We start from the raw sequence: 24,997 nt of genomic DNA, 5'->3' as shown, positions 1-24,997 counted from the left end.
CAAAGCACTTGCACAAACAGCCGTTTAATGAATTTGACTCGATTTGGGCACATCTTTAAAGGAAAATTCAGAGCCGTGGAAATTCTAGACGATAGCCTCCCGCTCTCGTACATAGCTCTGGTTTCATCAGCGTTTCTTACAGGGGGGCAGGGTAATCGTTTCCTGTTGTGTCTTGTCGCATGTTCATTTGCAGTTTTCGACTGGGGCTGCTGCCTTCAACTTTTGCCACCGTGTGGCCTCCAGAGGTCATGTTTTGCCCCACTCTCCCACTTTCCCACTCTCTGTCTTCTCGCTTTCACTTTGTTCATCGCTTAGACGATTTCTGTGCTCTGGCCTTCGCCACTCGGCTGCTCCTCCCTTCTGCTAGTTCCGTTTCTCCGGCTCTGGTTCTCTGGTTTTGTGTTCTGTTTTGTTGCCTGACTTTTTACATAATTTTGTCGCTTGGCTGGCTTTGTCCTGTGTCTCCGCCCCTCCAGGCTACAGGCTACATACAGCTACTGCTGTCATCCTGTTTGTGTTATCCTGTATGTGTTATTGGCATTGTTGTTGGCGGCATTCTGTGACATTCGTTGTGGCCATTTTAGCTTGTAATTCACTTAAAACCGCACACAATGACAAAATGTAGAAGCAGGACTCCCCATCCTCTGTTCTCGCTACAAAAACAGAAGCTTTAAATTATGTTATTAAATTTGTTTGCCAAGGAATTTGTTGACCCTCGACAGCACAGGGAAAGCGAACCCTCCACCGCCTCTGCTCTAAACTTTGATAAAGTTTCGGCTTTGGCTTCTCTGTCAAGCACTTGACACAAATCTAAGGCCCGCCTGTCCCCTGCATAGTTGTGTCCCATTTTAATTAAAGGCAGACCTCCCCCATCCTAGGGCTTAAGGACGCTTCTGCCTAATCGAATTGTTAAGTCAGAGAGAGAGAGACAGAGAAAGGGAGAGTGCTACACACGCTCCTCATCGGCTTGGAGGCGATGATTTCGCTTGATTGCTTCGATTGTTTGCCATTTAGTTGCCTTCCGCGAGCGCACACTAAGTGCTTTCTTGACTTCTTTGGCAATGGAATTGAAAAATAACACGCAAATTTCAGCTTTGAGCTCAGTTCAACTTTAATTGGAGGAGCGGCAGGCCCTGCCCAGGCGCTGGCCTGTCCTGTCCTGTCCTGTCCTGTCCTGCCCTGTTCTGACATGAAAGCTTCACATTATTTAATAAAAAACTTGCTCCTCTCTGGCGCACGGCGCAACGTTACGCGAACAATGTAGAGAATGGTAGAGAAACGAGGCTCAGGGCGCTATTAAATATTGACGCGCCCGCACAAAGGCGGCTAAATGCCACAAAAGAACTCATAATGGCGACTTTGTTGCCACTCTAATGCCATTTTATGTGCTTTATTAAGGCCAAGAAGCGTCGTCGTCGTCGTTGGCGTCGGCGTCAACCTCGGCCTCGAGCGGCGGCCAAGACGGCAGTATGACGGCCCTAGAGCCATTCACTCGAGATACGTAGAGTATTTATATATATAGCAACATCAAACGGAAATTTGTGTCAGGTGAAGCATTAAAATTACCAATTACCAAACAATGCAAACTCGTTATGCCACAAAGAAGGCATTAACTAGAGGACACAGGCTCAAGACACGGTATGAAGGAGGACAGGACACTGCAGAAATCTCAATTAGGATTAGGAAAAATAGTTATTCCAATTATGTGGCACAATTAAGGGATTTCAGTTTAATCAAAGTTGGCGTGGCGCAGAAAATCTCAGTTGTGACACCTGAGCTATCTCAAGAGATGAGGGAAAATTGCATGATTTATTGCACACGCAGAAGCAGTATATCTGCTCGGTTAAGGATAGGTGAAAAATCTCTTTTATTTAGTTATTTTTATATGTTTTCACAGATTTAACCAACGAAAGTGCCAGCATAAAAACCGAAAGCAACCCCAAAAAAGAAAACCCCACTTTATGACTCACTTTTCCTTGATTTTCCCCAGCGGAAAAACTTTATCTGTGACCCCCCAACAGCAGCAGCATCATCCTCCCCCTATTCCAGAGATATACGCACATATAGATGCGAATATATGAACATTATGGGATGGTTCTTCGCACGGTCAATTTATTACGTTCGCGCCTCGGATGCCCCATGCATGGCTGCACATTAAAAAGCAGATTTAATTAACTTTGGCCAAACTTTTATTAATATTGAACGGGCTTTTTCCTGTTTTGCCCCTGTTATGCCCCGTTTTCTTCCTTTTTCTGACTGTCAGAAAAAAGGGCGTTAAATGCGCTAAGCAACTTTAAGCCGTAATAATAAAAAGTAGCGCAAGAGAAGAGAAAATAAATAAATAAAAGACATACCATCAGCGGGCATTACGTACACAATTTACTTTATTGCATAAACTGATTATAGTTTTAATGCCCGCCCAGGACGAGACTGACACCGAGACCGAGACGAGAGATGGAACTCATATCCCGTCGGACATTCCCAGGGAGACGTTCGACAGTCGACAGTCGGGAAAACTTTAATATCCTGGCGTTATTATCATTATTAAACTGTGAATGGCATAATAAACGAACAGAGTAACCGCACACACACAGCGAGGACTTCCAAGTCGAAGGAAACAGTGGGTTGAAATAGAGGATAAAACCGAAAAAAATACATCTTAATTTCTTCACTACAAAAATATATAATTAAGAATATATAATTGCTCAAAATATACATCTGGTAGTCCTCAATTCCCAGACTCAAAGGCTTAAAAGAGTCTTTTTTATTTGATTTTGCCATATTCTTAATTATATATGGAAGAAAAGTGAATGATTTCTTAATAATCCTTAATGCAAAAACTTTACAGATTGAAGGAATATAAACATAGGCCAAGTAAATCCCACAAAACGCTTTTATATTTTCATGCAGTTTCTTATGCATTTGTGACCACTGTACACACAGTGCCTGCAAATGTTGTGTTTACCGACCAACTTCCGGCTTGAGTGCAACGCTCAGAAGGCAAAAGACAATACGTCCGCCCGTAATCGATGTACGTCGGGGAGTTATGAGCGCGTAATAATCTATTGAAATGCGTTTTATTGCGCATACGCCGCATGGGCTCCAGCTCTGAGGACAGGAGTCGTCCTCCTGCTGGGCTGCATTTAATGGCCGACACGAGGCACACTGCCACAAACACTTTGCCAGACAGGCAGCCCACTAAATGGTGAAATGATTTCAAGTTGTCTGTGGAGTGGAGTAGGAGAAAGTTGTCGAGCAGGAGTAAGTCGAGCACTGTTGCACGCTAATTTCCCATGGCCTGAGTGCTCTGCCAGGATTATACGCGTCTGAGCCTCTGGCGTAGAGTGTGTGAGTGGAAACTTTTTGGCCACAATTCCTTTGGCATTGATTTCATTCACTTCTGAAGCTCAGCAGCTCATTTCTCGTCGAGTCAACATGTTCGCCTGGTCACTAATTAGTCGTTAATGATGCATTTCCCCCTCCCCCCGACCAGATTGCATGTCTCGATTATTTCATTTCATTTTATTTGGTTTTCGTTTCGCGCACACGCAAGCACCCACTTTTCCCCAGGGTTTAATCTTGTATCTGGGAATCGAATCCAGCGAGACACGCAATATTGAAGCCCTGCAAAAAGTCAGCCGCTTTAAATCTCCTCACTCACGCCATGAGCTGTGGAATTTTCCACTTCCGTGATTCGGTTATCCTTATTTACCTGTAAAGAGATAAAACGAGAGCACACGTTGAGAGAGAGAGGGAGAGACAGTGGCAGAGACAGCGGCAGCGGCAGAGCTGATTAAAATATTTGTGTATGTGGCATTTCAATTTGCTTTGCATATAATTATTATGGTATTACGAATACGCCCCATGTGATACAACTTTCGGGAAGCATCTCTCACTGAAAAAATTAACATAAATCCAAGGAAAATATTTGCATTGCCTTACAGGCTCATGGCATTCCCGTATTTGAAGCATATTTTCATCAGCAGCACGATGCCTCTGCCACTTGCGGCCAATAATTTGCATTCACAAAATATGGCGCCGCCTTCTTTGAAGTGTTTTAATTTTCCAAAGCGCTTTGGATATACATATGTATATCCTCTATACACAGATGGTTTGTTTGGAATTCTTGCAGCTGTTTTGTGTGTGTAAAGTGGGTAAACCTGATTAAGGAAGCGGATTTGATTGATTTCATTATGCTTTAAATATGAATTTAAATCATAAATACATAGAGCGAGGGATACAGCATTGAGCAATGAATTGTGAAATATGAAAATGTGCATCGTAAATTGGTAGAATATTGTATTTTTCCCACATTATTTATGATTGCATTTCCAATTCCCCGAGTGATCCGAACAGCAAAACCATCCCAGGCCATCCCAGGCCATGAAAATTGACATCTGGACTTTGGGGGCTGTCATTAATTTGCTTCGTTAATGTGGAAGGCAAACAAAGTGGAAATTGCGTTCGCTCATTATTTTACATTGTAATTAAATTTATATCTCATGGCACCCCGCACATACAGTACATACATATATCTGATTGGCCTGCCCACCCCACCCATCCGAAAATTTGTTGTTACATAATTACAAGAAATAACACCGCAGGACATTCATCGGTACAGGAGCACAAACAAAGCATTAAACTGGAAAACATAAATCAACCATTAAACACAAAATACAAAAAAAATTAAGCTCACAAAGTCAATGGGATTTTAACTACAATCAAGATGTCGTGTTGCCCAAAGGGGGGTTCGCGTTTCGCTTTCACTAATTAATGCACAGAGTCCATTGCTAATTCATGCATTATCCCAGCCCCTCCACCCACTCCCCCATTCGAATGACAAGCACACAAAAAAGATTGTATCTGTCTGTCATTCAGTTGGAAACTTCATTCATTTAGATGTTACAAATACACCTGTCAGTGTGTGTGAGTGGGTATCTCTGTGTGCACACACACACACACACGCTGGTGCGCTCTGTTCACTGAGCACCAAGCTAATTGATTACAACAAAGTTTCAATTCGTGCTTAATTAAATTAAAATTTTGATTTTATCACAACGATGCCCCCGCCGGCGGCATATGGCGGACAGTGCTCCTGCCGCTCTCATGGGCGGGTTGCTGTTGTGTTCTTTAAAGCATTAATTGTATTATATTCATGGCAAGGAAAGAAAAGCCAAGAAAAAACGCTGTAATTACCGCCCACACCTAATTAATGATAATCTTTTGTCTTAGGCCTGATTAACATTTGTGTGCGTGCGTGTGTGTGTGTGTAGTGTAGCTTACACATTAATTAATGTTTCATAGGAGGAAAACAAAACATACAAAAAATGAAGAGAAGGGAAGGCTGATTATGGAGGTCGATGCTACGGATACTCTGGAATATATATCCTTTTAATTTTCCTTACACTTTTTGCCCCAAAAAAAAGTTAGCTTTAAGGCCACATACTTCCTTTTCTTCATTACAAACATCTCCCCTTAATCACAATACCCTCTGAAGTAGGGCATACAAGGAGCAGAAACAAAACAGGGCAACTATTTAAATATTTATTTCACTCATTTGTTTTGTGGGCACACCATCCCAGGCCAGACCCCATTCTCCATTCTCCATTCTCCATTCTCCATTCCAAGAGTGCGTGTGCGTGGAGACAGAAATTACCTTTTGCACACAAATTGCATTTGCGTGTCAACCGCAGTGCGTCAAAAGGGGGCCCCCATCCCGCCCGTATTTCTTGAGAGCGGATGGGGTGGCTATAGCCGTGGCTCTTGTATGTCGGCCCTTCGAAGCGTGCGTAAGTCGGCAACATGTAAACGCGTATTAATTAAGGCAAAACAAAGCGCCGCCGCTCAAGACGCAGACATTTGCAGACGAAGAACAAGACCTCGAAGACGATGACATGCAAAGGGAGTGGTAGAATTCATACTGTAGTCGAAGGCGTGAAGGGGGGAAGGGGGCGGCGGGATGTCAAGAGCCTGTAGACTCCCACCGGCGTCAAGGCTGCTTGCCACTTGAATGTAGGAAACGGCGGGCGATGGCATGTCCTTATAGTGTGCCAGACGTGATACATTTAATTTCTTTCATTTTTTTTTTGCGTGCGATTCCCTTTGACTGATTCCTTTGATAAGAGAACATTTAAACATTTTAATTACATCTCTCCTTCTGCCTTTATTTAAACACGAAATATATTTGTGGGCAGAGAGCTCTTTAAGAGCGGCATCAATGCCTCTGAGGCTGTCAGGGCTTTCCCGGGACTGTCAGGCCACCTGTCAACAGAGTCCAGAAATGTCAATCTCTTGCTCGAAAGAGAACTCTGTCTGGCAAGCGAAGGCAATATGTATTTGCACATGACCGGGAGGCAGGTGAGTCTCCTTCTCATTCTCATTCTCATTCTAGGAACCAATTAAGTGAGAAAAAAAATCCATTCACAGAACCCTTTAAGCACGCTCGTGCGGACGGACACCAATTTCAATTTTCGTGCCATTTCCACTCCCATTTTAATTGCAATTCGTGTTGTAATTTCGGCAGGCGGGCAGGCAGAGACTTGAGGCAGCCGCTGCCGCTTCATTGGTCATTATGGTCAGGCGGCCGTAAACAAATCCGTAAACAAACTGGACTGCCACCTGCCAGCTGTCGACACCTTGCACACCCCTTTCTGTGTGTGTGTGTGTGTGTTTTTTTGTGTGCAGAAATTACAGGTTTTTAGGGCAAACCGCAGACCAGCAGGCGGCGTCGGCGATGGTAACACGAAAAGTTACAAGTCCCAGGAAAAGGCAAGCGGAAAAGCCTCACGACAACAACAACCCCACAACAACGAAAGAGCGGAAAGGAAACAAAAGGAAAGCAAGAGGAAAACTGAGAGAAAAATTCATTCATTATCATGTCACGTCAATCGAAAAACAATCTAATGACTGCACATGATTTCTATCTCAAATAGGTTCGAGAAAAAAGGACCGCAATCTGGTGGAAATTGCCTCCCCCCACAGCCACACATAGACACACACATACACACACGTACACGCAGATACACTCAAATGAGCAGTCGGAAAAGTGGCTGAAAAGTTTGTGGGTAAAACGTTTATTATGCATTAGCCATGCTTAAACGGTTAAATCAACTGTAAATCACCCAACGCCCGCCCGCAAAATAAGGTCAATGAGAAAGGTCCTTTGGTCAACTGGCAGCCAAATCAAGTGTGAACCAAGTGAGAGAGATTTGATAAATCGCAGCGATAATATGTGTGTGTTCACCAGAGGAGTTGGGCAACAGCTTGTGGGAAGTATATAGAAACCAGATGATACTCAATTGGGGTTTGTCAAAGAATACCCACCATTTTGGCATAGGTTTATACGGGATGATAGAGGGGTTCAATGGGATGGGATCTTCCTTAGATGATAGGGGCATACTACTTATCAGTAGTACCAGATTTCCCAGCAGTTTGGGTCTGTAAAAGCTCCCATTGCCTACACTGTCAAATCATTATCATATCCAAGAAAATAAATACATTTTTCCGCCTAATAGTAGTATAAATTCAAGCAAAATGAAAGGTAGTATCATAGAAGAAGAGTTTATCATCCCAAAATATCCCCTGCTGCCGGTGCCACTCATCAAATATGAAACCATACACAATCTGGACTGCAGCAAAGATCTGAGTGTCAGTCTGCCAATCGCTATAGAAGCCGTGAAGGATGCTGCAGGCGGCGATGCTCCCAAGGCGTTAACGGCTGGCGCTCGAATGTTTCAGAGCATTGGCTCGAAAGAGGCGTTCTCGGAGGAGCCCGAGGAAGTCAAATACAAATGGAGCTCACCGCGTCTGATGATACTCTGTGCGGATGGGGACATCAACTGTGCCATGCACTATCTGTTGGAGTCCTTACACGATCCCTTTGCTGCCAATGCGGTGGCCACGCTGCTGCTGCAGGAGTCCATGCTGGAGGAGTTTGTGAATCGACTGGAGGATCGCTTGGAGGAGCTGCGCCCAGAGATAGCCAATCATCCGGTTTATCTGACAACTCTGACCAGAATCGAAGAGTTGAAGGCCAGAACGATTGTGTCCTCCTTGGAGAAGGTGCCACGGCACGCCTCGCCCACGATTGTCTTCGATCTCAGTCACAGTTACCTGGGGGATGGACCCACTGGGGTGATTACCCTGCACACCTTTCGCACCTTCAAGGAAGCCCTCCAGCTGCAGGCGCGCGAGTCGGTGGACTTCACTTCGGTGAGCATCTGGAATGAGAAACTGAGCGCCGCTTACGAGCTGGTAGCACGCCTCAATTTCGATATCTTTTTGCTGAACTGCTTCTACGTGAATCTGGACCCCATTGGGCTGGCATTTGTGAGCAATCTCAACTCTGCGAAAGTCACCCAGGACTACCACTACGAAACGCTGACTTTCAAGAAGAAGCGCAAGGTGATTGTCCATCCGGCGACCACCATCTGGGGCCAGAAGGCCAAGGAGTTGCAGCCACCAAAGCCGCGATCTCTCAATGCGTTGATGATGTAGAGCCCCTCATCCAGCCTGCCCCCTCTAGGGGGCACTCAACTCTGGAAAGTTTCGGCAACAAATGCTCCACCCAAAAATATCAGACTAATTGAGTTTACAGCTGCTTGGGCAGCAGCTCCATTAGCAATTTGATTGCCCAGAAATAAGTTTCTAAGGAAATTCAACAGGCGGCTCGCTCGTTCTTTTGGAAGAATAATCAATGGAAAATTGTCGGTGTGCTGTGTGTGTGTCTTTCAGATGTCCCTCTTTGGTGTTGTTAAAATTAAAAATTCCTTTTGCGAAGTAATTTACGTTACGTGCCAATAATCTCGAAAATTCCCATTCCCAGCCCCACAGCTGCTCCCCCTCCTCCAGGCTCTGCAGTCCTATCTGCCTGCTTCCCAGGACAACAAAGCCAACAACAAAGAAAACTTCGTGTTGGCAACAAAATGAGGTGAGGCAGAACCCTCAGGGGTGGCAGGAGGTGTAGCATGAGCCTTCATGAGGCAACAGAAGCAGCAACCTCAGGAGCGGGAATAACAGTAACCCCAGGAGGTGTTTCAGGAGCCTCCAGGAGAAAGAGAGGGAGGAGTAGCAGTAGCCCCCAGAAGGAGGCACACGAGGAATTTAGAAAATGCCATAATTACTCCACTTGCCACTTGCCACCGCCTCCGCCTCCACCTCCACTCATCGGAGATGGACGTCGACCTGCTGGCAGTGGCGATGATGGTGTGGTTTTAGGGCTATGGGGCGGTCATATTAGTGGCACATATTCGGCTTGTTGGTTGGCCAAATAATACCACTCTCAATGGAGGAAGCCCAGGAAGAGGAAGGACAGCAGGCTGTAGTCCTGGTCCGCGGAACCCCCCAGTCTCGACCCCAACCCCAAACTTTATAATGTACTTCCGTTTGCGTTCATTCACATGGCAGCGCCATATCAAAATATTTGACATTTGCATAAATAAAGCGCGCGATCCGGGGCCCCCGAGTTGAAAGGCAAATAAGGCCCGACCGGCCCGGCCCGGCCCGGCCTCCATATATGTATAGTAATGCGACTCCTGCCCCCTGTCCCCTGCCCTGCCACACAAATATCATGCCAGCAATTGGGCAAATTTAAAAAAAAAAAGAAAGGGCAGGGGAGGGGCAGCAGGAGCAGCAGAAATATGCAACGCAGGCAGCCAGAACAAAACCGTGGAATGTCCGCTGAAACAGACCATACTGAAAGCGAACCACGAGGCTCGTTGGGCTGGGTTGGGTGGTTGGTGGGGGTTGGTTGTGGTGTTGGCGTAGCATGCCACTAAAGCAAAGCCAACTCACTAAATAAACAAAATCATAAACCAACAAGCGAGAGAAATATGGGAAGCTTTGTTTAGGGCTCCAAAATGTGTTGATACTCTCCTCCTGATGGAGAGATTGGGAAGAAAATGGTTCAATATGAAGCAGGATTACAATACAAAAGAAAATGATAAATTTATAAATGCTGCATCGATAGAAGAAACGACTTTATGTTTCTAAAATATACATAGAACTCAAACTCAATTCAAACCATAGTAATCGAAAAGAGAAAAGATCTATATCATGATGCAGCAAGCAATTTAGGAGATTCTTTCAATCTTCAATGGATCTTCCACCTGAAAAATACACCTCCTTGTACGCCTAATATCCCCAAATAACAGTTCCCTTCCCATATGGCTGATACCCTCTCGTAAGGGCATGTCTCACACACTTCCTCTCCCAAAAAAAAATAAAGAGGAAAAACCCCAGCGCGAAATGAAGTTTATTTATCCAGCGAATGGGCAAAAAATTAGAGGCGGCTGCATGCAAATTGGCAATTAGGAAATCCTTTATTTTATGAATTCTTTTTTCTCCTGCCGGAGTGAGTGCCGATTTCATTTTCTTGGTTTTCATGTTGGTTTTCATGGCTGGGTGGGAGTGGGAGTGCGATGGCCTGGTCTGGCTCGTTGACTGGTTGGGTTTTCAAAATGCAAATAAATGAGAGTCCTCCCTCCTTTTGGCCCCTTGGCTTACTTCCTCCCCTGCAACTTCTGTGCGATGTTGAAGCCCCATTTAGGGCTTTTATTTGGTGTATGGCGGTGTGTATTGTGGGTGGGGTTCGGAGGGTGGGGTGGCTCCATTTTTCACGCTTTTATTTGGCATTTTATTTTGGTAACGTATTTAATTTCATTGCAGGTCGGTGCCTGCCGTAGTTTATATTTATTTTTACCATATGAATGGAAATGAATTTGCTTAAGTTGAAATGTATGCGCCATTTAAAAATATTATCGCGGCAAAAAGCAAATGTTGGAAGTGGCAGTCTCTTGGGGGGGGGGGGATTAGTTGATCAAAACAAATTAATCGTGGAACTAATGAGCTCTCAAATATCAAATTAAATGAGTGGATACTCCACAAATGGATAGTGTAGAGGAAATACTAAGCGGGGGTGGGGGCAGGATGAAAATCGGGATATCTCTCGAAAAATAAATCCACAAGCGATAAATTTCAGAGGGGCAGGCAGCAGCCGCACGTCCAGGGAAAAACCTCTTGACGTCCGTTGGCTGGGAAACATTTCGTTTCGTTTCGCTTTGCTTTGGTTTGGTTTGCCTTACTTCGATTTTGTTTCGTAATTGGAAAGGTGAGGGCGAAACGAAAGCAAAAGAAAGAAAAAACCAAACAAAGAGAGGCAGACGGCGAGGGAAAGCGAAGCCCAAAGTGAAGTGGAAATCTCAGTTAAGTTGAAAGATTACATCCTGTTTGGGAATGGGAATCGGTGGATGGGAGGCTGGGAGGTTGGGAGGATGGGATGCTGGGAACCTTAACTAAAAGTCAATTCCCAAATCAACAGTGGAAGATGACTGGATGGAAAAGTAGCTTATTTCAATCGACAATGTTTAAATTGTGCAAATCCTTTTATTTTAACGATTCTCAAATGTTTCTCTCTTCCTGTTTTTGCTCTCTCTCTTTTTGTTTTGGGACATTGTTTCATGCAAGTTTAATTTTCAAATCAACTGCAGGTCTGCCTTTAATCCGGGCGAGGGTCCGCTCTATTCAGTTGTCAAAATAAAAGACCTGGCAACCTGTTGCTACAGAGGATTACTCGTGCGTTGAATGCCACCACCATCCCGCATAGGATTTCCCCTTCTCCTCTGTCTAAACACACAGAAAGAGGGAAAGTTTTCACTTTGATATTTGATTTCCAGGGGCCCAGGGCCCAGGAAAAGTCACTCGAATGGAAAAAGGTTCAAATTACCGCGAGTTTTTAGCTGTTTTTTCTTCAGTTTTCCTTTCTCCGTATCCCAATTTTTGTTGGCTGCACTTTACCTTTCGGCTTTTTGAGTTTTTATGCCAAAAGCTGGTCTGGAAAAAGTCCCTGACCCACTCAGCGGTGCCTACTGCTGCCTGCTGCCTGCTGCTTGCAGTGGCTTAAAGCCACTCAGCGGTGCTACTTTTTTTTTGACAAATTAGAGTATGTCTACAAATTGAGGTAAAAACTTGATCCGTTAAGGGATTTAGAAATCCATTTAACAGCCGTGTAGCACTTCCAAAGCGGAAGTTTTCCTTTGAATATCGATTTAATTAATTTGAAAAACGTTTCAGTCTCGATTAAATATTAACCGGGCTGACATACGAGTATTTATGAATGTCGAATGTGGCATATGGAATATGGAATGTGAGTGCTTCCGCTTTGTGCCACACTGCCGCTGCAGAAGGTACGGTTCTGTGGTGGCTTAGGGGAGCAGCAGGTCATATCGCATGACAGCCATTAGGAATATTGATTTCCATATCGCAACATTAACCAGAGTCAGAAGGCAGTAGCGGCAAAAAGCAGCAGCTTATTCTCAAGCAGGCAAAAAACAGCAAAAGGCAAAGGGGGAGGGAGAGAGAGAGGCAGAGACAGAGACAGTAGAGTACAGCAGACAGGATACAAACACTCGCACAGATACTTTTCTGGCATACACACATCGAAATGCGCTGACGTAATGTGAAAATTATGCGTTGTAATTTACGCCAGCCAGAAAGAAAAGCGGAAGACGACGCACTCAAACAGTTCGAGCAACAGCAGGAGCGAGAGGGGGAAAACCCAAGGAAAGACAACGAAACAAACGAAGAAAAAACATGCAAGATATTTAAAAGAAGAAGATCTAGACAGACATTCACACAGATACACATGTTGGGATGTGTGGGTGTATGTGTGTGTGTGTGTTTTTTATGCAGATGTGGACATGAAAAATTGGAACACTTTAACAGTCAAAGCAGGGAGACACACAGGCTCCCCATCTCCTGCTACTATCCCCCCCTCTCTCTTTCTCTGTTGTTGTTTTTTGGCACTTTTTCACCATCTTCTGCTTCATCTTACACTTTTTTTGCTGTTTTTGTTTGCTTTTGGGTGGAGCCCCGAAAGGAAGTTGTAAAAATAAAACATAGCACGTTTGCAAGTAACAAAAAAAAATCAACAACAACAAAAATAACAAAATGTAAGCCATGGAAGAATGCCACAAAGAAAATACCCGATTGTTAAATGGAATGCGGGGGAGACGACAAAAGAAATACTTCATTCGAGGAAATATCTTGAGAGATTCTAACGGAATTTGTTAGAAGATCCTATTGAAAGCTCTTAAAATTATAGATCAAAGGATAGATCTATATCCTGACAGTGATAAAAGTTATACATATCTTATGAATTTTTCAAGAATGATTTCAAATTTGGAAGCCCTGAATCAAGCTTGATCCTTTGTTCATTCTTTCTAATGTCACATAAATCGCTTGCTACTCAATACACCCCTCTATTCCCTTTCAACTAAAGGGTATATCTATACAAAAACAATAGAACGAAAACCCAAAAGCACCAGCAGAGCAGGGCAGAAAAACGAAAGTGAAAAGCACCGAAGGCGAAGAAAAATAACTACATGAAAATTTGTGGTCGCTGAGGAATGCGGCTGTGGAAACGGAGGAGACTCTTCCTTCGTGGGAGATGCTGAAATTTGCGGGCACTCTAAGCGTGGCATGTGGCATTGGCATCGACATCAGCAGCAGCAGCAGCAGCAAAACAACCTGCGTGTGTAAATGTTTCGAAATAAATTTGTGTCGCCTGCAACGTTGGCAGAAAAATGAAAATGAAAATAAAAATGTGTGTAACAACAGCAAGAACAAGCTGGGGGCCCAGAGAAGAAGCAAAGCCTCATAAATGTTTACACCTTGTCTGGGTAGACTTTTAGGCTCAAATGGTGGATGGGCCTGGGTGGATGGTGGGCCTGGGGATGGGGCACACAAACGTGTCAATGATGAGGCTGCTGCTGCTGCCGTGGGGAATGTGGGTAAGGGGAGTACGAGTACGAGTAGGAGGACTCTGCTGATAAACGTCGTTGTAATAATGATAATGGCTGACGTTGCATCCTGTTGCACAGTGGAACGGAAATGTGACAGCTCATAGAAGCTAATGAACTCGTCGAGGTGTGAGATATAACTCACGAGAGGTGTGTACGCCGCTTCCTGTTGAACCCTGGAAGTGGGACGAATCCTCTCGGGTTACAGTCCGCCTGCCGTTTATCAACTGTTTTGGGTGGTGCTTCTGTGCCCACTGTGCTGCCCCTATATTTGAGTCATTGCTTTTTCCCCATCCCCTGATTTTTTCACCAACTTTTTCCCCCATTATGTGGCTGTATATCGCACAGATACAGATACACAATGGACAGCCAGAGAGAAATTTAAAATTTTCGTCGAGTTGAGTACATAATTTGCTTAATGGTGATTTATTGTCTGCCTGCTGGGCTCTGGGCTCTGGGCTCTGCTCGGTGGCGCCTCGCCCCTAACAAATGGTAAAAATTCGCAAAGTCTTTTTCCTTTTTTGGGGCAGGATAAATGTGCATTATACTTTATGTTCCACATATCTCTATCTCTCTCTCGGCCTCTCAGTGTGTGCCAGATATTCCTTTTTCATTTACTCTTTTTTTGGGCTCTTTGTGGCAGCGGCTTTTCAATTGGTTCGTTTCGGTTTTTCCCCCCTGGAACTTTGGCTAATTTTTTCGGGGGAATTTGTTTATTGTTTCACTCTTTTTACGGCAAAGTTTTCATTTCTGCATCATTTTGCCAGAGTGTTTTATTCTGCATATATTATATATATATTTAATTAAAATAGTTTTTGTTGCCATTTAATGAGCCTAACTAATTTTCAGCTTTGTTCGAGAGCGGAATATGTTGCGACATTTTTGTCAGACAGCAAAATTTAATGAGTTTCGGGCCATTAAAAGTGGAAAATTATAAATTCCTCCTCAAAATTTTGAATAGAATTTATGGCTAATCTAATATTAAACATTGTATTTTAAATTTCCAATAGAACATTCATTCTCTCGATGCGAAAAATCGAATTTAAATGAGAGAGATTAACCAATTCTATTATTATCCAATAATTTGATTGCTCATTTGGTGGCTTATTAACAAGGAAAATTCACACGAAAATTGCCAGAAAATTGAAAAAATCCATTTTGTGAAATCTGTCCACGGGCTGTGGCCACAATTAAAGCAAAGGCGACACAGCTCAGAGAATAAATTTTCGGCAGAACGCCGCTGAAAATGAAATTAATATTAAACAATGCGTGAAATTTTTTTTTTTTTGTGCAACAAAAGCACAAAGCGAACTGAGGTGCCACAGGAGGAGTGCTCCTCCAACCGCAACTCGTTAAAATTGTATGCCACAAATGGCTGCATACGGGTTCATATGCATGTGTGTGTGTGTGTGTTTGTGTGTGGCAGGAGCAAACAAGCAACAAGAAGCCGAAAACCATGAAACCATTCCCCGAAAAAGTTAAACAAGCGACAACTGCAAACAGAGCAAAAGAGAAATAAAAATAAAAATAATTCAAAACAAAGGTGGAAAAACCTGAAAATGAATTAAAAATTCAATTCAGCAAAAGCCTGGAGATAAAGTTCGTGCCTTAGAATGTGGGGTTTATGGTAGAACAAATATTAGGAAAATATCACGTATACGCAGCAGAGACAGAATCGAAAAAGTTCCCTGTTGAAATGGTGGAAAACTATATATTTAATGAAGAATAAATGCCTAGTACTCTTTAGTTTCCTGAATAAATGTATAAAAAAATCTTTGGAACAGATTACGTACACGCAGGGTAACCTCCAAATATTTAAATATTTAAGCCAACTAATGAAAATATTGTAACTATTGACATGCTGCATCAAGATTATTATATAAAAAATGCAAATGAGTTAGTTTCCTGGAAAAAATACACAACTCAGAGTCGAATTCCATTTACATTATTCCCTTCCTGAAACACTTTGGAAATGCGTGACAAATAAAATATTTAAATATGTATATTTTCAGTGTCAGAAACATTTTGACATATTTCGCACTGACAAAGTGCCGCAAAAAGTTGCAAATTGTGGTCATTGTGTGTGCGCCGAGGGACACAAAAAAGTATAAATATATAGAATAATTTCACACAAAACGACCCAACCCCACGATGACTGCGTTAAGGATTTAAGTTCCGCAAAAAGTTGTAAAAAACTCCCCACATGAATGTGCATAAAAACTAAGCCCTCAGATGATGATGATCATCATCATCGTGTGGACATCAGGGCAGGGTTTTTTGTTTTTTGTTTTTGCAGCATTTGAAAACGGAAGTGATTTCATCAAATATTCATATTAACTAATTGGATTTGATGCCATTTTGCATATGTCCTGTGTGTCTGAGTGTGTCCTTCACAGCGGATATTGCCTCTCGATCTGCATCGGACTGCACCTTCCGCTCCGGCCACGGCGCAGTAATTTAATACACAATGTTGTTTTTAAATTAAAAATGTATTTACACAGCACTAAAGGACATACCAACCCGTCGCAGCAGCGGCGGCGGAGTGTTCTTTCCGAATGTTTTCCTAAGCGGCTCTTCCATTTGCTTACCTAAAAAAGAGAGAACGGATATTAACAAATGTCCTTTATATCGTCACAAAGATAAGACTACAAAACTAACAAAGTCGTTGGCAAAACTTCGTTGGAAAATTTTCATATTTCTGGAAAATTCTCCCCTCCTCGCTGCGGCGCCTGTCTGTTATTGCCTTTGAATTGGTTAAGTTTCGCTCTTTCTAAGTGAGCAAAACCTCTCGCTTTGAGTAAGTTTTTACTTGGGAAAAGACTGAGGGTAGAACTTTAATTTCTCAGCCTTTTCATTAGCATTCAAGGCGCGTGGCACACAGAAGAGAAAAGATGAATAAAATAACACAGCCAAAGAAAAACAAAAAGGAGGCAGTGGCTGTGGCAGCGGCGGCGGCGGCGGCTGAAGAAAAACATCGCGAAAATGTGTCAGTTAAAGTGAAGTATACACAACATGTGGGGGAAACGCGATGAACTCCATGGGAACTCAACTCTTTTTGGATCCCCGACCCGATCCCCACTAGCCTCTCCACTCAAAAGCTGAAGCCCCTTCTGCATTGCCATTACTTGCACGCGCCAACAAAAAAAAGTGAAAGAAAACGTGGCGAATATTGCGAAATATTAAAAAAAAAATAATAATATATGTACGAGTGTATACTCTGGTGTATACATATATAAGAATTGTGCTGTGTGCCCAGTGGCAGGAAAAACAGAAGAAGATGAAGCGGCCTGGAGAAGGGCTTCTAGGGGGTGGCAAGAAGATGTCGGCAGCACAAGAAAAAAGAGCTACAAAATAGCATAGAAAATTAATAATCGCGCAATTTTTGCGCCAGTAAACAATGAGAAAGTCTTGGCTCGTTAGTTTCCTCATTATTCTGAATTTTCCAACTTGCTCTGCCCTCGTCCTTTTTCGCTATTTCTGTAGACTTTTCTTTGTGCCTCGCCGTTTTTCCAGCTGCAGTCTAAATCGCTGAAAAGGACAAAAACGCAACGGTTGGTGGATGGTGGAGATGGTAAATGGAACAACGGCGGCAAACGAGCCTTAAGGTACTCATAGTTGTTGTTGCTGTTGTTGTTGGATTTTTCCCCTGGAATTGGGTTGAGTTCTCGGAGGCCGGGGCCGGGGCCGGGCCGGAGACAACTGTCTGACAAGATGAAGAACAACGCGATTTCCATGGAAAAATAATAATGAAAAATGCGATTTAATATAATTCTTCATAGCAATACAAATTTTGCCGAGACTTTGTTCCCTCTGAAGTGGAGTGCAAATGAAGTGTTGGTTGTATCTGGTAGAATCTCGGTTACTAAATGGTTTTCAGTTTTGCCATTGTTCTCTCTCTGAAAGGAAAGATCACCACTAAGCTGTGGGAATGCAAATTGTGGAAATTTGTGGTTGTTTTTGAGTGGCGTCTAAATGTTGCCGTTGAATGTCATAATCTTTCAGACCAGGGAATGTCGAGGGAACAGTTTGTCTACATTCAGTAATTATTTGAGGAATCAGTGATTACCACGCCCATCGATTGATAAGCCTACATGAAACCCAAAATGAGACAACATTTAAAGAGCAGTCATGCAAATGATACTGTACTCACAGAGAGTCCTCCCTGTAGAAAGCGCAAAAGCAGGCAAAATCAAATCAAGGGCCAAACAGCCAACAAGTTTGGCCCAGAGAGTGTCAAGACTCGATGCTGCGAAGCCCGACAACGAAACGAAACGACAACTAAATTATTAATGCACAATGAACTTGAAGCGAACCAGTCCGAGGACAGCGCGGCAAACCAGAAAATATGGCCAACACAACGCAGCAAAAAAAGTTGGTAAAAAATCTGCGTATATATGCGAATGATGCAAATGACATTAACTGTAGAAAAAGAGAGGGAGAGTGGCGGGAGTAGGGCACAAAGACAAGGGCAAACAACGGTGTAAAAAAATTATAATACGTGAACAAATTGCTCATGGAATAGCAGTCCTGCGTCCTGCGTCCTGTGACTCTCTTTCTCTGTCTCTCTTCCCCCATTTGTTTGTCATTTCATTTTGCATTTTAAATCAACATTTTGTTAGCAGAATTCCATGCTTTATTTTTCGTGATTTTGTTTTGTTTTTTTTTGTTGTGTGGGTTTTGTGATTCGCGGGCATAATTTGGATATGCATTAAAAACTTTTCAACTTATTTATACAATTTTTCATGGGAATTTCACCTTTTGAAGTTTGAAGTACGAAAGCCAAACGAAATGCGTAATGATTTTTTCATTGCTGTTAAATAAACAATTAGATGGGGGAAAGGTAGGGAGCTTTGGTGAAAGTTTTACCAGATACGAGTACTTGAGCAGAACCCCTCGTTTATTATACTGGATTAGGAGGTGGAGCTGCTCGGGGCGCCCCCAAAAACTTTCATTTCGTTACGTTTCGTTGCGTGTATGGGTCTAATCAAATTCCGTCATTTAATTTGGGCAACTTTCCGGGACATAAAGGTTAAATGTTGGTTAAAGCAGAGCCAGGAAAGCCCCGCGGGGTGACCATTAGCTTTGGAGTTAAATGGGAGGAAAAGGTTACATTTCACCTTCTGTGCATTTTAGGGAAAGCTGAAATTAGTTAAGTTTGGAATAAACATGCCTGTAAATTTAAGGCAAATTAGCAAGCAACAACAAAAATATACATCCCAACTAGTTCCCTTGTATTCCCATAATATCAATTCAACAAATACTCGTATTCCCGCCGGCCAATAAATCATAAGAGTACTATTTATAAGCCCCATTGGAACCCTGCTACTCCGCTCTGGAGAAATAACCAATTTATATTCAATTATCAGTATCCCGTATAGTATATGTATGGGTTTTTTATACCAGTGGCATGCCCCCACCATAAGCTGCTTAACTATTTTAATTTTCCACGTGATTGTGGTGGGGAGGAGGGGGGCAAGCAGGTTCATGGTTTTACCATCTGCCATATGCGTGCGGGGATTGGCCTCACCTTTTTTCAATAAATTCCTTTGGCCTCAGCTCCGGGCTTCCCAAAAAAGATATCCGAAACACGTGACAGATTTGCTTGGATTACATACGCATTATACACACAGATACACACACGGATACGCACAGGACACAAATGGAGCCGCACAAATATACATGCATATGTGGACTAGGAGCGAAATATCTGTGGATTTACTTGAACTTGTGGCTCTTTCTTGTTTCTTGCTGTTGTTGTTGTTGTTTTTTGTGGTGTTGTTGGTGTTGTACAAGATACAGAAACTTTATTCAGATGACACTTGCTCGAATGCCTCATCCGATTAGCGGCTGGGCCAACATCTTAATCACTGATTAAATTGAGCGTAAGCCACGAGGCAAGACGCACAACCGACACACGATAGTCCTAGTCGTAGTAGCTCGTAGTCGGCAGCAGGATGTAGCACGTGTAGCTGGTGGCAGGATGCACTAGTACGTCGAGTAGCCGCAACAAAATGATTCCGCACTTGGCCCTTGGACACAACTGAAGCCCACGACAACGGCATTCAAAGTGGCGATGGATGGTTGGCAGCAGCCACGATGCTCCCGCCAGAAACCCGAGCTGCGAGTCCCACTCCCCCCACCCAAAGAAAAGCCGAGCGCCCCCAAAGCCGAACAGCACGGCAATTGGCAGTAGACCAAGCTAAAGAGAGGCATCTAAGAGAGTATCCGGCGTTTTGGGTGGGACTCTTGACGGACATGCGCTGTGGCCCATACACCAATGCCACCAACAGAGAGAGAGTTTGCCCTCTTCCAATGCCCCAAAACTCTGCTCGTTTGGCAGAGTGTCCCAAAGTTGTCCCAAGGCCCAAAAACAGCAACAGCTGTTCCCCAAAAACCAAGCCAATGGACCAGGTCTACAAGAGAAAACTCTTAAAAAAAAAACAACAAAAAAATCCCAAAAAAAAACAAAAAGAAAAGCGTTGTCGTTGTCGGCTTTTGCTGTGACGCACTCTCTTCTGTCTCTCTCTCTCTCCCCCTCTCTCTGAGAGAGAGAGATTCCTGGCGTGTGTCTTAGGTCAGAAACTGTGGCATCTATGTGTGTGTGTGTGTGTGTGTGTGTGTGTGTGTTTGCGCGAGAGGCGTATCTGTGTGAGGACGGAATCCTTCGTCCCGGTGTTGGCAGAATTTTTAATTATGATAAATGCCCATTCATAAAAATGAATGGCTTACATTTGCGTTGCGTGTTTATTTTTATACGATATCCCCCCTGCATAATCATTATTGCTATTATTATATATCTTTTTTATTTATTTCCGTTTTCTTGCGTCACCCCTTTCTCCACCCTTGCACTCATCTACTCCTCTTCCTGCTCTTTCTGCCACGTCTTTCTTCCTTCTTTTGGCAATTTGTTAGCCTCATCTTTGTGTGGCCTTCTTCTTTTCCGTCTTCCGTCCTCCATCCTCTGTGTGCACTTGACAGGCCAAGATTTATGCGACTGCAGTTGGTTGGCGATTGTTAAGGGCGGCGGGCGGCAGGAGAAAGAGGTGTGATTTGGGGGTGGCTTTTGGGGGGAACTGAGTGGTGGCTCGGTTCGGTGGTTGATGATCGACTGCCGGCTGCAGGTGTTGATGGCCCCAGATGTGCCTCAATCACCATCAGCGTCAGTTAATAAAATCAGAGCACGACATTTGATGAATTGTTGCCGATTTTCGCACAGCCTTTTAAGGGCCAAATCGTTTAGCCAGCAATTAAACATTCTGGCAGGAGGGGCTGAACATGAATAAACGCTGAGAGTTATGCCATTATCCTCCCACCACCCCCCTATTGGGCGGCAAAACTCAAACAAAGTTCGATGGGATAGTCCTCTGCGTGTGTCCGACCACTCGACAAAAACCAAATTGACCAAAGTTAATTTAACCACTGTAAACAAGCCGAGAGTTGAGAGCCCGAGAGCCTGAGAGTGAGATCCTGAGAACCAGAGCCACCACCCAAGCACTTCAAATGCTTCGCTGGCCACGAGAACATCCATTCTACAACAACAAAAAAGAAGGAAAAAAGAAGGAAGAAAGAACGGACGAACGGAGGAACAGCCGTACAGCATATACGGTAGGGACTGTAGTGAAAATCAATTGAAGCGCCAACAAACGCTTCAATCAATTTTACTTTGGCAAACATTGAGTGCAAAATAAATCACAGCCTCGACTCAGAGAGACTGAAGGCTCGAGACGATGGAAGATGGTCTGGTCTGGAGGTAGAGGAGGCAGGGATTGTAGGGGATTGGGGACTCAGCTGCATTCCGAGGGATTGCAAGCATCCTGCCCGCCATGCCCACCCATGCCACTGTGGCACATCCTTGTGTTTATCTTATTTATGCAAAGCTGTGGCAAACACCAACAATAACCAGTGAAAACAGGAAAAGGGAAAAGGAAAAGCACGGTAGACGCGAGGCAGCAGCTAAAAAATGAATGAATTCAATGAAATGCGGCTAAAAGTAAACCAAAGGATGCAGAGGCAACAAACCGATTGCCAATGTCTGTGTGTGAGGAGGAAGGACATCATGCTACTTGGAGGCACATCAAACATCTCAAACGAAATGAATAATTTATAGACGCATTTCCCCGCTGCCTGTGGAGTGGCAGAGTGGCAGTGGCTGTGGCTGTGGCAAGGGCGAAGGGAATCGAGAGGAGAGGAATTGTCACGTAAGCCAACTGCAGTATGTTACTTCCAGTTACAGATACACGCACCACATTCGCCACATTCCGCCGGAAGTAAGCCCAACAGCAGCAGGACACACAGAGAGAGCAGAGAGAGGGAGAGAGAGAGAGACCCACACACACACACACACATTCCATTCATGGCAAAATAAAAATGCCAATGCCAATGCAAATGCAAATGTAAATGGCAACCTGAAGTGCTTGGGATTCTTTTGCATTTATTCTCATTGCCTTGCCCCGCAAGTATGCCACCCATGTACATGTGTACATCATCGTATCGTGCAACGCACTCGCCATTTTTCCACAAATAAATTCATTTCACTTTGCAAAAGTGAATATCGAATTTGGTAACCAAAATATCATGTTCATTTAGTATTTATTCAGACGGAAAATGCATCATTTTATTGGGGAACAACATTCATGTCTTTCACGAAGAACACTATTCATAGTATATTCATTTTTTTTTACATTTTTATCATTAGAAAGATCTTAAAAATAAGTGACAATATCCCTCGCCCATCGCTGCGTAATGTTTGAAGAGCAAAAAGTTATTTTTATTTCGCGATTATCCTTCAGGCAGAGCGTTCCGAATGCGATTATCAGGATATCAAAATTCGTTTTACACAATTTATATACGAGAACAGAGAATATCTGGCATCTCTTTGGCTGGCGCTGTCTTTCACTCTGCCACTCTCTCACTTTCCCACTTCCAGTGAGCCACGGAGCAAAAAGTTTCAAATAAATGACTGCACAAAACTTTGCTAATCTCCCAGAAAATATATAAAAGTAAGAGGAAATATGCCAAACATGAAAACGAAAATTCTCTGTTGGCCAAAAAAACCGACAACAGTTGACTTTGACTGCTGGTTAAACCGCAGAAAATATTCGTCAATTTTTGAATTGCGAGATCCAGAGAGGAATCAGCGCCAAACAACAAGTTTCTTGTTCGTGTTGCGTTGCGCTGCGTTGCGGCAGTGGGAAAAATATTAATTTAACTTTGAGCATTAGACGGGCAATGACACTTGAATGGAGAACCTGTGCGACAGCCGCCCATCCTCCCGCCCCTCAACCACAACTCTCGTTAGATCCTGGCCACAACAGGCGTCAACTGCTGGTATCTGCCCCTCTATATCCCCCTACATCTCTCTGGGGGGCAGGGGGACGTCTGTCCTCTATTTGCCTATGCGAAATTTGATGCGATGTCTGCCTCCGCTGATGGTGGCAATGTCGGTGCTCGTGTCGCTGCCGTTGTTCTGTGCGGTCATTATCGTACATTTTTATGCTAAATACATTTTGTTGTGGGGACCCCGAAATACAGAGCCAAACACCAAAAGAAATCAGCTATTATCTGTGGCACAACGAATTGGGAATGCTCTGAATACCAATTTATAGATAGAAAATGGATGAATATATCGAAAATTTATCGCTGTAAATACTTGAAATACAAAATATAGAGAAAAATATCAATTATAACCAAGAAATACCCCACAATCATGCGGTTTGCGGTGACCTAAACGCTAAAGAAACCTCCAATTTCAGGCGGCTGTCAACCTTAGCGACGCGCCTGTCAATGCCTCTTTCATCTAAAGAATATCTGGAATGCCAAAATTTGCGACAGCTGTCGCCATGGCTACAGCAGACAGGACAACATAATCATCTCCGTGCCATGTTCAAGGGAGGGACTGGACCAGAACTGGACTAGATTCGGACTTGACCCCCACCGCACGCTCGTACAAGACAAATTGAACCATTTGAAGACAGATTTGTGAGTTTAATGCGGACAGGGGCCGAACAATTTCTCGTTGCGGTAGAGGAAGGTCAACAGCTCCGGCGGATGCATGCGCTCGGCTGTGCCCATCACGGCGTCCAGTTTATCAGTCGCGTAAAACAAGTGGTCGTGGAACTTCTTGGCCTTTAGTTTCAGAAAGTCGATTTCCTTGAGGGCCCGACGTTTCTGCTGCTGGTAGTCCGCCTTGGTGACCAGCTTCCCCACGAAATATTCCATCAGCTTCCGCTCGCTGCTGAAGTAATTGTTGCACTCGGCTCCATCGACCTTCACCTGCTCCACGTAACGGAAGCGCTGCCGGCAGAGAGCCTGCTCCCGCTCCAGCTTACGCTTGAAGGAGTCCAGCTCGTTGAGAAGCTTCTGCAGGCGATTGGCGTTCTCCATCTCCCGGCAGATGCTCTCCCGGATGGCCTTTACGTTGCTGTCCGTGGCCACGCGGCACAACTGGAGCTCCGCCAACTGCTGGCGCAGCTTGTGGCTGTTGCGCTGCAGCTCCAATATATCGGGACTCGTGTTGAATGCCAGCAGCTCCACGTCCATGTCCACGCACGGATCGATGTCGGGGCACTCGGGTAAGCGGGTCCCCAGCTGGCGATCCACCTCGCCCACGCGCTCCTTAATGCGCTTCACCTCTGCCAGGATTTCCTCCAGCTGCATTTCCTCAACCATTGTGGGCGGTGACGACTGATCGCTTGACTGCTCCTCTTCTGCCTCCATCTGGGAGACCTGGGAAATCTGTGAACCCTTTCGTCTTGAACGTCCTGGCGTCGGCGTCGGCGGTGGCGGCGGCTCGCAGTGGAAGATCTTTGTCTTCGGGACCCATGGCGGGGCAATAAACTTCCACAGGGTCTCGGCAGGCGGTACTTCGACCTCGGGCACACATCGCATAAGTCCAGGGGCGTTGCAGGGCAAAATTGAATAAGTGCCGTGATTCGGGGGCAACGGTTTGGCCTCAACTGGGTCTTCATTCAAGTTAGAAGTCATACTAAAATTTATTCTGGATATGGATGCACTCTCCATGGTTGCAGAGCTAAAAATAAATATACTAAGCGGCAATACGTTTGTGAGAATCGAGTAAATCACGTTTAATGTTAGGGTTTTGGCAAGTATTTCCATGGGACACTTGACTTGGTATTCTGAAAGGGAGGGATACTCGAACGTTGCACCTTTTGTGGTGGCATGCATCCACTGCGGTTTCCCCA

General features: G+C 44.1%; 3 protein-coding genes across 3 annotated transcripts in view; 1 reads left to right on the top strand and 2 right to left on the bottom strand.

Annotated features, from left to right (window-relative positions):
* dpr11 (defective proboscis extension response 11) overlaps window positions 1-19,867 on the bottom strand; it is a 65,341-nt gene extending 45,474 nt beyond the window's left edge. The window contains exon 1 of the mRNA XM_002137656.4: window positions 19,324-19,867. The gene's annotated coding sequence lies outside the window, so the exon portion shown is untranslated. The remainder of the gene's footprint in view (window positions 1-19,323) is intronic.
* LOC6897545 (uncharacterized) lies at window positions 7,447-8,786 on the top strand. Its single transcript, XM_002137655.3, has one exon. It carries the CDS (start codon window positions 7,534-7,536, stop codon window positions 8,494-8,496), a length of 963 nt encoding a protein of 320 aa, XP_002137691.2. The 5' UTR covers window positions 7,447-7,533; the 3' UTR covers window positions 8,497-8,786.
* Window positions 19,868-23,756: 3,889 nt separating the features above from the next.
* On the bottom strand, window positions 23,757-24,903 carry LOC4802284 (uncharacterized). Its single transcript, XM_001359196.3, has one exon. The coding sequence runs from the start codon at window positions 24,813-24,815 to the stop codon at window positions 23,781-23,783; it is 1,035 nt and encodes a 344-aa protein (XP_001359233.3). The 5' UTR covers window positions 24,816-24,903; the 3' UTR covers window positions 23,757-23,780.
* Window positions 24,904-24,997: the final 94 nt, after the last annotated feature.

This window comes from Drosophila pseudoobscura, chromosome 2 (assembly GCF_009870125.1).
Source record: "Drosophila pseudoobscura strain MV-25-SWS-2005 chromosome 2, UCI_Dpse_MV25, whole genome shotgun sequence".
NCBI lineage: Eukaryota > Metazoa > Arthropoda > Insecta > Diptera > Drosophilidae > Drosophila > Drosophila pseudoobscura.
Note: the sequence above shows the minus strand (reverse complement) of the source record. Positions and strands in the feature narration are given on the sequence as shown.